The sequence below is a fragment of the Ovis aries genome, chromosome 4, assembly GCF_016772045.2.
Source record: "Ovis aries strain OAR_USU_Benz2616 breed Rambouillet chromosome 4, ARS-UI_Ramb_v3.0, whole genome shotgun sequence".
Classification (NCBI taxonomy): domain Eukaryota; kingdom Metazoa; phylum Chordata; class Mammalia; order Artiodactyla; family Bovidae; genus Ovis; species Ovis aries.
In genome coordinates, this window is record NC_056057.1 from 67,588,547 (window position 1) to 67,599,914 (window position 11,368).

The window sequence follows — 11,368 nt, forward strand, 5'->3', positions numbered from 1 at the left end:
AAGAAACAGTTCTCAGTTTTTTAATGCTCTGTCCAAATAAAGCAGAACTCACATTAATCATTATCTAAAGTAGCAGTTTACTGAGGTTAAAAACATACTTTTTATTAACACATTCACCTAATTAAAGCATACACAGTAGGTGGGACTACTGACACAAGACATGAGAATTACAGCTCTACAATAAGTTACTCCAAAAGCGGTAACTCTTGTTCCAAACACTCATCTGTTCATTTGAGACTCTGACTTTTGGCCTTTAAAAACTGCTCACCACTCGAGTCACCAGATACAACTACATTTAGCAACGGGTCCTGACTTCCTGCTACTAAAAACCACAAGCACCAGCTATTGCGCTTGTTTTTAAAACAATATTTGCTCCCTTCACCTCCGGGAGCAAACAAGGGCTTTCTGTATGAGAAAGCCACGAAGAGGTGAGGGTGCACGTGGTGTTCAAAAACCAAACACTAGGGTCCCGCGGTAGCGGCGCTGCAGGGGTTAAGAGGCGCTCTCTCCCTCTCTCTTTCCCTCCCACCCCAAAGAGGGGTGACCCGGCCCGGCCGCGCGGCGAACCCCCGGCGCTCGGGCTGAAGGAGAAAAGGAGAAGGGTAAAAATAAGCGCAGCCGCGGCCCACGTGCCGCCCGCGGGAGGCAGAGAGGGAAAGGGCCGTACCTCCAAACATGTGCGGCGAGAGGTGAGCTGGTAAGGAGCCGATCACCAGGCGCGGCCCTCCAGGACCCCCGCTCGCCGGCCGGTCCCTGCCGCCGCTGCTGCCGCCGTCCTCCGGGCTGCTATGAACCGAGTCCTGCGAGCCGTACGGGCCGCTGCTGCTGTTGGGGATGCTGAAGGTTGACTGCGCCGCCCGGGCCCCCGACGCCACGGTCCCCACGGCCCCGCCGAGGGAGCGGCTGCGCGGGGCCGCCGAGGCCGCCGCGGCGCCGCCGGAGGCGCTGGGCTGGTGCGCGCTGGGCACCTGAGCCGGAAACCTCCCAGCGGCTGCGGCTCGCGCCCCGCCGCCCGCGGTCCCGTTGGCCCCTCCGCTGCTGCTGCTGGAAGGTAAATCCGAGCCCGAGTACGCGCGGGTGCGGCCGTTAGCAGCGGCCGGCCCGCTCTGCTTGGCGCCCATGTCCGCCCTGCCCCGGGCCGGGCCCGCGCACAGTGCCCGGAGCGCCGGGAGGGCGGGAGCGAGCGCAGGAGCGAGAGGGCAGGGCCGAGGCGCGGAGGCCGGCGCAGAAACAAGCCCGCACGTCCAGGGCCGCCGCCCGGCGCCCCAGGGGGCGGTCGGCGCCCGCCGCGCTTTTCTAAGGGATGACGAGCGAGATCGACGGCCTGTCTGGGGACGCAGGAGACGAGGAGAGATGGAGAGGAAGGAGGTCCCGGCTCCCGCGGGCGCCGATCGCTGGCTCCGGCGGGAGGGGCGGCTCAGGTGGCTGCGCGGCTGCCGCTGCTTTCGGTTCTGGTGCGCCGCGACGGGCCGCTGCCGCTCTCTGCCGCCGCCGCTGCGCTCTGCGCCCGGGCCCTCGGCACCGCCTCCTCCCGGGCGGCCGCCGCTACCGCCGCCATCCTCCTGCTCCCACGGCGGCTCGCGGGTGAGTGGGAGGTGCCCGCCCAGACTCCGCTGGGGCCACCTTCCCTCCTCCCCCAGCCACCCAGCTGTTATTAACTGAGAAGGAGGAAAAACGGGTGGCGCGGGAGGAGAGGACGCAGGAGGAGAGGGAGGGGCAGCGCGCGCTTCCCGGCAACCGTCACCGCGCTCCCCCAGAGAAGGAGGGGCGGGGGGGTGGGTAGGGTCTGGACCACGAGGTGGGGGTGCTCAGAAGGGAAGGAGGCACTGCGGCCCTCGCACCGGAAGGCGGAGGAGCAGCGCGGCCCCAGGGTGCGCCCGAACCCATGTGTTTGGGTCGCGCACGGTGACCCCGCCCCTGCCCCCTGGCGCTGCCGGGCGGATTGGCTCCCACCAGCCTGGCCCCGCCTCCCCCCTCGCCGCGGCCTTCCCGCTCCCGCCCTGTCTCGCCTAGGTGCCTTGGTGGGGTAGGTGCTGCCACCCGCGGATTCGGTGATGGACAGGTCTCTGACCCCGCCCTCCCCTGCAGGGCGCGCCCCCTCTCCACCGCGGGGCCTGCGCTGATTGGAGCGACGGAGCTCCTCCGGGGGCCAACCAGAAGACGACCCCTCCTCCTGCACGTGTCCCTCGGACGCTGGACCTGACAGTGGGCAGTCTTCACCTTTTACAGCTGGGGCTGGGTTCGTCTCGGTCCTGTGTCCCTAGCCATTGCGTTTGAATGGGTTTCGACCTTCCTCCTTGATGTTACTTCGAGTGCGTGTTTTAAGTAAAGCAGAAGCTCACCAATCTGATAATAAAAGACTGAAAACAAAAGAAAGAACCTAGGAGGCTGAAGGCAGCTTGATCTGAATTAGATCTATCCCATTTAAACACTCCGACTGCGGAGAAAGCAGAGTTGATAGAACTAAAGATAATCCAACATGATTTTCAGCTGTAGAGCAAAAACTGTGGCACGGAGACAGCTGCAACCGATTCATAAGACCTGGGGTCTATCTAGGTCTGGGACCAAAACGAGGTGTAAGCAATCATTTTACCTTTGTGGACGTTAGTTTCCTTACCTGGGATGTTTGTATCAAATCGCCACAGCACCTGCTGCTTTAAAACCCTGTACTTTCTCTAAAATGTCAATTACTACTAGGTTGGTGCAAACGCAATTGCGGTTTTTGCATTGTTTAAAGTTTCCATTTGATATTGCAATACTTTCTTAAATATGGTTGTGCTGTACATCTTTCAATGCACATTTCTTGCTTTATGTTTTTGGCTGACTTATTACTTGTTTATATTTATTTCAACTATGGAAATGATGTTAGAGAAAAAGCAAATTCAAGCGATTTTTCTATTCAAGTTCGCAGAGACAACTCACAACAACACATTTGGCCCAGGAGCTGCTTACAAATGTACAGTGCAGTGGTGGTTCAAGAAGTTTTACAGACTAGATAAAAGCCTGAAGATAAACATAGTGGCTGCCCATGGAAAGTTGACAGTAACCAACTGAGAGGCTTACAACTACATGAGAAGTTGCCCAAGAATTGAACATCAACCATTCTATAGTTGCTCAGCATCTGAAGCAAATTTGAAAGGTGAAACGCTTGAGAAGTGAGTGCATCTTGAGCTGACTGAAAATGAAAAAAAAATCATCATTTTGAAGGGTCGTCTTCTCTTTTTCTACATTAGGTTCTTCTCTTATTCTCTATCGGATTGTGATATGCGACAACAAGTGGATTTTATATGAGAACCAGTGATGACCAGTTCAGTGGTTGGACCGAGAAGAAGCTTCAAAGCACTTCCCAAAGCAAACTTGCACCCAGAAAAGATTATGGTCACTGATAGGTGGTCTGTTGCCAGTCGGATCCACTACAACTTTGTGAATCCCAGCAAAACCAACACATCTGAGAAGTATGTTCAGCAAATCAATGAGATGCACCAAACGCAGCAACTCCTGCAGCTGACATTGATCAACAGAAAGGGCCCAGTTCTCCTCCTTGACAACACCTGACTGCACATCACACAACCAACACTTCAAAAGCTGAACAAATGGGCTACGAAGTTTTGCATCATCCACCATATTCACCTGACCTCTCATCAACCGACTACCACTTCTCAAGCATCTCGAAAACTTTTTGCAGGGAAAATGCTTCCAGAGCCAGCAGAAGGCAGGAAATGCTTTCCAAGAGTTCATCGAATCCCTAAGTATTGATTTTGATACTACAGGGATAAACAAACTTATTTCTTGTCGGAAAAAATTATTGATTATAATGGTTCCTATTTTAATTAATAAAGATGGGCTTGAGCCCAGTTATGATGATTTAAAATTCACGGTCTGAAACCACAATTATATTTGCATCAACCTTCCAGGAAAACATCTACTTCTGCTTTATTGACTATCCCAAAGCCTTTGACTGTGTGGATTACAATAAACTGTGGAAAATTCTGAAAAAGATGGAAATACCAGACCACCTTACCTGCCTCTTGAGAAACCTATATGCAGGTCAGGAAGCAACAGTTAGAACTGGACATGGAACAACAGACTGGTTCCAAATAGGAAAAGGAGTACGTCAAGGCTGTATATTGTCACCCTGCTTATTTAACTTATATGCAGAGTACATCATGAGAAATGCTGGACTGGAAGAAGCACAAGCTGGAATCAAGATTGCTGGGAGAAATATCAATAACCTCAGATATGCAGATGACACCCCGCTTATGGCAGAAAGTGAAGAAGAACTAAAAAGCCTGTTGATGAAAGTGAAAGAGGAGAGTGAAAAAGTTGGCTTAAAGCTCAACATTCAGAAAACGAAGATCATGGCATCTGGTCCCATCACTTCATGGGAAATAGATGGGGAAACAGTGGAAACAGTGTCAGACTTTATTTTGGAGGGCTCCAAAATCACTGCAGATGGTGACTGCAGCCATGAAATTTAAAGACGCTTACTCCTTGGAAGGAAAGTTATGACCAACCTAGATAGCATATTGAAAAGCAGAGACATTACTTTGCCAACAAATGTCCGTCTAATCAAGGCAATGGTTTTTCCAGTGGTCATGTATGGATGTGAGAGTTGGACTGTGAAGAAAGCTGAGCACCAAAGAATTGATGCTTTGAACTGTGGTGTTGGAGAAGACTTGAGAGACCCTTGGTTGGCAAGGAGATCCAACCAGTCCATTCTGAAGGAGATCAGTCCTGGTGTTCATTGGAAGGACTGATGCTGAAGCTGAAACTCTAATACTTTGGCCACCTCATGTGAACAGTTAACTCATTGGAAAAGGCTCTGATGCTGGGAGGGATTGGGGGCAGGAGGAGAAGGGAACGACTGAGGATTAGATGGCTGGATGGCATCACCGACTCGATGGACATGAGTTTGAGTGAACTCAGGGAGTTGGTGATGGACAGGGAGGCCTGGTGTGCTGCAATTCATGGGGTTTCAAAGAGTCAGACACAACTGAGCAACTAAACTGAACTGAATAAAATTCTTCCCACTCCGGTCCAAACTGTAATGTGGTATTTTGGTGGCAAAGCATGGTCTAGATACCCAGTGGACACCCTGCTGTGACCCTTCGATCTTTAAAATGCCTAAAAGTGTTCTCTATGTGAAAATAATAGTAACTGGTATTTTTTTGTACAAACTGTAGAATACTTTGTCTTTTTTCTCATACTTGTAATGAGTAATTTACGTAATGATTATCACTTTGAAGTATGAGAATCAAGTTTTTAAACAGAAGACTATATGTATAGATATTGATGTACTCTGTGTGTGTGCGTATATATATATTTATATATGCTGCTGCTGCTGCTCCTGCTAAGTCACTTCAGTCGTGTCTGACTCTTTGTGACCCCATAGATGGCAACCCACCAACTGCTGGGAGCCCACCAACTGTTGGCAGCCCACCAACTCCCCCATCCCTGGGATTCTCCAGGCAAGAACACTGGAGTGGGTTGCCATTTCCTTCTCCAGTGCATGAAAGTGAAAAGTGAAAGTGAAGTTGCTCAGTCGTGTCCAACCCTCAGCAACCCCATGGACTGCAGCCTTCCAGGCTCCTCCATCCATGGGATTTTCCAGAGTATTGGAGTGGGGTGCCATTGCCTTGAGTAGTTATATATATATATATATATATAACTACTCACTCAATTCAAATCTTGAGATACTCAAAATTCTTTCATCTTGGGTATGAGCTTAATGAAATCAACATTTACTTCAGTTCAGTCACTTAGTCGTGTCCGACTCTGCAACCCCGTGGACTGCCACACACCAGGCTTCCCTTTCCATCACCAACTCCCGGAGCTTGCTCAAACTCATGTCCATCGGGTCATTGATGCCATCCAACCATCTCATCCCCTTCTTCTTCTGCCTTCAATCCTTCTCAGCATCAGAGTCTTCCAATGAGTCAGTTCTTTGCATCAGGTAGCCAAAGGATTGTAGCCTCAGCTTCAGCATCAGTCCTTCCAATGAATATTCAGGACTGATTTCCTTTAGAATGGACTGGTTTGGTCTCCTTGTAGTCCAAGGGCCTCAAGAGTCTTCTCCAATACCACAGTTCAAAAGCATCAGTTCTTCAGCATTCAGCTTTCTTTATGGTCCAACTCTCACATGCATACATGCATGACTACTGAAAAAAACATACCTTTGACTAGATCTTTGTCAGCAACGTAATGTCTCTGCTGTCTAGGTTGGTCATAGCTTTTCTTCCAAGGAGCAAGCATGGTGGCAGTCATGGTGGCAGTCACCATCTGCAGTGATTTTGGAGCCCAGAAAAATACAGTCAGCCACTATTTCCACTGTTTCCCCATCTATTTGCCATGAAGTGATGGGACCAGATGCCGTGATCTTCGTTTTCTGAATGTTGAACTTTAAGCCAACTTTTTCACTCTCCTCTTTCACTTTCATCAAGAGGCTCTTCAGTTCCTCTTTGCTTTCTGCCATAAAAGTGGTATCATCTGCATATCTGAGGTTATTAATATTTCTCCAGGCACTCTTGATTCCAGCTTCTGTTTCATCAAGCCCAGCATTTCTCATGATGTACTCAGCATATAAGTTAAGCAGGGTGACAATATACAGCCTTGACATACTCCTTTCCCAATTTGGAAACAGTCTGTTGTTCCATGTCTGGTTCTAACTGTTGCTTCTTGAACTGCATATGGATTTCTCAGGAGACAGGTTAAGTTAGTCTGGTACTCCCATCTCTTTAAGAATTTAACATTTACTTGGTGAGCAAAAATAAAGTTTGAAAGGCCAAAGTTGTTACCAAAATGATAAGCTCTAATTTAAGCAGGCAATCTAGTTATTCAATCCAATTTAAGTTTTATTGAATGAGGCCTTTGGTGGGAAACTCTGGTTCAACAGGAATTTATACCAATATGGCAAGAACTTATTGTTAATAGAGAAAAGTAGCAAATTATGATTTTCAAAGGAAGTAAAAGACTTTTACTGGTCTCGGAGGAGCTAACAACTGACAGTTTCACACTCATCATTATACATTTTATCATATATAAAATTTTATGTGTCATTATACATTATGCATTTTAAAAGTTTAGATAGCTATAATATGGAGCAAACCCCATTCATTAGTTAAAACTGTTAAATGAAAAGATTTAACCCTATGATTCTTGCTCATATCCAAATTTACATATGTTTTGCTTCAACACATCCAAACCTATACTTTTAAGTCATTTTTACTCAGATGTTAATTACACCAAAAAAGTACTCAATATTTATTCATTTATTCCTACCTAGAAAAAACATCTCCTTATAGTGCCAGGTTTCCAGTGTTCACACCACTCACAACAGCTGGAGTTTTATGTTTGTTTGATTGTTTATGTCCATTCCTCACAAAATTGTAAATTCCATGCAGGCATGGAAAGCGTCATTTTCTGGCTCACCATTGCAATGCTTGGCACACAATAACCTTTAGGTAGGTATTTGTTGAATAAATGAATAGTGAGAAGGCCATTTACAAATTGAACATAGAGGGTAAAAATTAGAGTTGTGATGATTATTCATTCTGCTTCATAAGTGTGTGTTTTGTGTTACTTAGTGCCAGGAACAGCATCTTAATCAGGGCAGGCTAAGCCGCAAAATGGAAACAAGCCCCTTGACCTCAGGTTCATGATGCAATGAAAGCATATTACAAGTTCACTTGGTAAACCCTCTCAGCTCCCTCCAAATAGTTTCCCAGTTAAGTGGCAATCCTGAGTATCTCTTCTCCAAGTGGTGACTCAGGGACCCAGGTTCTTATCTTGTGGCTAAGCAAGACCCCTGGTCCCCTGACTCGATCCCGTGCCACCCAAAGAAAAAGGACAGATATAGGAAGAACTTTTGGCCAAGACTAAAAGGTTTTGCATCCCTCTTCCCACTCTCCATGTTGGCAGAAATCAGTCACATGGTCTAACCTACCTGCAAAGGGGTCAGAAAATGTGGACTTGTGTGTGTGCCCAGGAAGGGAAGGAAATAATTTTGGCAAGCACATAGCAAACATATCTTTGCCACACAAGAACAACTGTCTGGCCATCAAACATCTAAGCTGAAATCTTTGTAAAACTTGAATCTTTTCAATAAAAATTAAGTTAAAAATTTCAAGTGGCAGCTATTGTTTCTAAGCCATCAAAATGTAAAGAAAAAATGTTGTGTCTGTATGGGTCAGCTAAATTCCTTCTGCTCTACATTGTGTGTCTAGAAATACCATCCAGCACAACTGTTCATTTAGTCATTTGGGTCAGTGACCCTCAAAGTATGGTGCCCAGATCAGTAGTATCTGCATCACCTGGAAGTTTGTCAGAAAGGCAATTTTCAGACCTCACCTACCCCCCACCCCCCAGAACTACTAAATCAAAAAGTGTTTGAACAAGCCATTGAAGGGATTCTGAGGCATGCTAATATTTAAGAACCACTTATCTCAATAACTATTAATTAACTTCAAAATAAACTATCATGTTGAAATGTGGTCATCATTTTGATTAAACACCCTCTCCATATGGACGTCTCTTGTCACTCCACTCTTAACCCCATCATCACAGGCTAACTTGAATATTCTCACTCAACACACATTAATACTCCCTTCACATTACAGATCTTGCTATTGTTATTATTCATCTTCTTGCTGTCATTAAACAATACTGTCCAGCATCTAACACAGTACCTGGGACCTGTGATGGTACAATAAGAGGTCTATGAATGAATGAATGAAGGAGTGAATGAGTATTTCAGCTTAAATGATGGTTTCCTGAAGGTTACACATGACCTTATTTCATACTTATCCTCCCTGATGGGCTTCCCAGGTGGTGCTAGTGGTAAAGAACCTGCCTGCCAATGCAAGAGACAGAAGAGCCTTGTGTTCGATCCCTGGGTCAGGAAAATCCCCTGGAGGAGGGCATGGCAACCCACTCCAGTATTCTTGCCTGGAGAATCCCATGGACAGAGGAGCCTGGTGGGCTGCCATTCATATGGTCACAAAGAGTCAGATACGACTGAAGAAACTTAGCACACATGCACGAATCTCCCTTGATAGCTCCCTTGTGGTCGAGTCCCCTTCTATTTTCTCTCTGGGTGGGACTTATTTCTTTCCCCTCAAGGATCCTGGAATTATGAAACTTTGGCCTGCTCTGTTTTTTTTTCCTTGGCCCTCTTCCTGCTCTCCTCTGTCTCTCTCCAAACAGGGATCCACATTAAGCTGTCAGTGTGTTTTATTGTCAACCAAACAGTTCTGACTTCATTTAAAATTTGTAGCTTCTTTATTCTATCCTACCCTTTCTTCAACATTTAAAAGTGCTGCTTCATCCAAATCAGTACACTTGTACAGAACTGAACAAAGCCTTATGCGAGCATACCCATGCTACATGGGATACGCTTCAGTTTCTGGTCTGTTCCATTTCACTTTTATAAAATGCTGGTTACTGCCTGATGAATTGATTTTATGCCCACTCATGGGTTGTAATCTGTGGTTTAACAAATGATGGTCTAAATCAGTGCTTTACAATCTTCAGTGCATGAGAGAATCAACTGGAGACCTCGCTAAAACAGACTGCTGGGCCCCACCTTCAACGGTTCTCCTTTCTTAGATCAGGATCGGACCTTGAGAATGTGCTTTCTAACAAGCAGGCCAGTGATGCTGATGCCACAGGCCCTCAGAACATCCCTGGAGAAGCACGCGTCTCAAGGACACTCTCCTGTATCGAATCAGAGCTGTTGTTTTAATGTCTCAGTGACTCAAGAGACCAAAGCCCCAGCTCTTTAAAACTGTTTGAAGCTTTCTCATGCTCTGTTTTCCTTTCTCCTGACAGGTTTAAATGATATTTGATCAAAGACTTTTGGGGTTCACAGTTAGTTTGTACTGTTAAAGTACTTCCTGCTGACAAAACTGGTGACCAGAACCCCACACTAGAACAGATAAACTAGTTGTGAACTTAGTAAAAATACCTGACCGCGCAGTTTGCTGTTACCTAGTTTGAATTCCAGTCAGAGCACGCCTCTTTCCTTTTGCACTTACTCTTTTCTGCGTGCTTCTCTTTCCTCTCTTGCCCACTCTTTCAAAGTTATGACAGGTCAGACCTTTGACATACAGGACAGCAGATCTGCACTGGGCAGAAGGCCTGTCACCCTCATTCATCTGCTCAGTCAGGCCCACAGCCTCCCAACCAGACTTTCCTACAGCCAGCACCAGCCCTACATTGTTTGCTAAAGTCTCCGCCATCCCACTTTCCTCTTACTATAGTATTTAAAAGGCTACGATTTTGCCTTTTCTTTTTTTTTTTTTTTGGTATTATAGACTATCTGGTCTCCTTACCAAACTACAGGACTATAGGTATAATTGTGTGTGCACACTCTGTCCTGTCTGACTCTTTGCAACCCTGTAGACTGTAGCCCACCAGTCTCCTCTGTCCATGGGATTCTCCAGGCAAGAATACTGGAGTGGGCTGCCATTTCCTTCTCCAGGGGATCTTTCCAATCCGGAGATCGAACCCGCATCTCTTGCATCTCCCGCACTGCAGGCAGATTCTTTACTGCTGAGCCACCAGGGAAGCCATAGGTAGAATTACCTATCTTTAAATAGGCCTTTTTCCTATTCTTATGTTTCCTTTTTTACATAAATAAATGAGGCATCTTAACATTAAAATTTATCCTAATCCATCCTACAAAAGACTTGAGTGGTAATCAGAAACTTATATCTTAATAAAACTGAAGTCAGTTGAGAGGAATATTTAGGACTCGTGTTGTTGAGTAATTTTTCATAGGACATCAATAATTTAGATAATGTCTTTAACACACTTTTTGGGGGATCATGAGTAAGCTAAATTCTTCCATCCCTTTACTTTCATTGATTCTTTAATCAATCATGCCTGTCTTCCAAAAGATGGAGCCATCATGATAGGATTCTAAGCACACACCATGACGTGTATAAGCTCAGGCCAGCATTCGGCCCTGGCTTTGCCTAGCTCTGGCTGTGGGATTTAGGACAAGCCACTGGCTAAACCTGTTTCCTCTGTAAAATGCAAATGATCATAATACCCATTGCATAGAGCAGTTGTGAGTCTCAAAAGACTCAGTCTCTCTTGGAAAATACTTTGAAATCTGTTAATAGATGCACACGTTTTAATCTCAATGTGATTGTCCCTAGCAGGTTGTAATAATTTGCATTACTTCTTGCAGGTTATGATATTATTCAGTTTAATATACACTAGTACTGACTGGGATTGATTTTACCACTTTGTATAATTAGAATACATTATTGACACTATTTATTGGAAATAATTGTTTAGTAGTAATTTACTAATAAGTATATCTATCACTACTCTAATTTTGATGACAATATGACATAATGGCAAA

The 11,368-nt window shown here is 46.0% G+C and overlaps 1 protein-coding gene and 1 long non-coding RNA gene across 3 annotated transcripts in view; one reads left to right on the forward strand and one right to left on the reverse strand.

Annotated features, from left to right (window-relative positions):
* Positions 1-1,590, reverse strand: part of ZNRF2 (zinc and ring finger 2) — a 102,972-nt gene extending 101,382 nt beyond the window's left edge. For both annotated transcript variants that reach the window (XM_060414779.1, XM_027968643.3), the window contains exon 1: positions 668-1,590. In XM_060414779.1, coding sequence (XP_060270762.1) covers positions 668-1,121 — 454 coding nt within the window. In that variant the 5' untranslated portion in view covers positions 1,122-1,590. The remainder of the gene's footprint in view (positions 1-667) is intronic.
* Positions 533-8,485, forward strand: LOC121819405 (uncharacterized). The gene is made up of 2 exons (XR_006059637.2): positions 533-1,051; positions 2,089-8,485. It is a non-coding gene; the product is annotated as an uncharacterized LOC121819405 (long non-coding RNA).
* Positions 8,486-11,368: the final 2,883 nt, after the last annotated feature.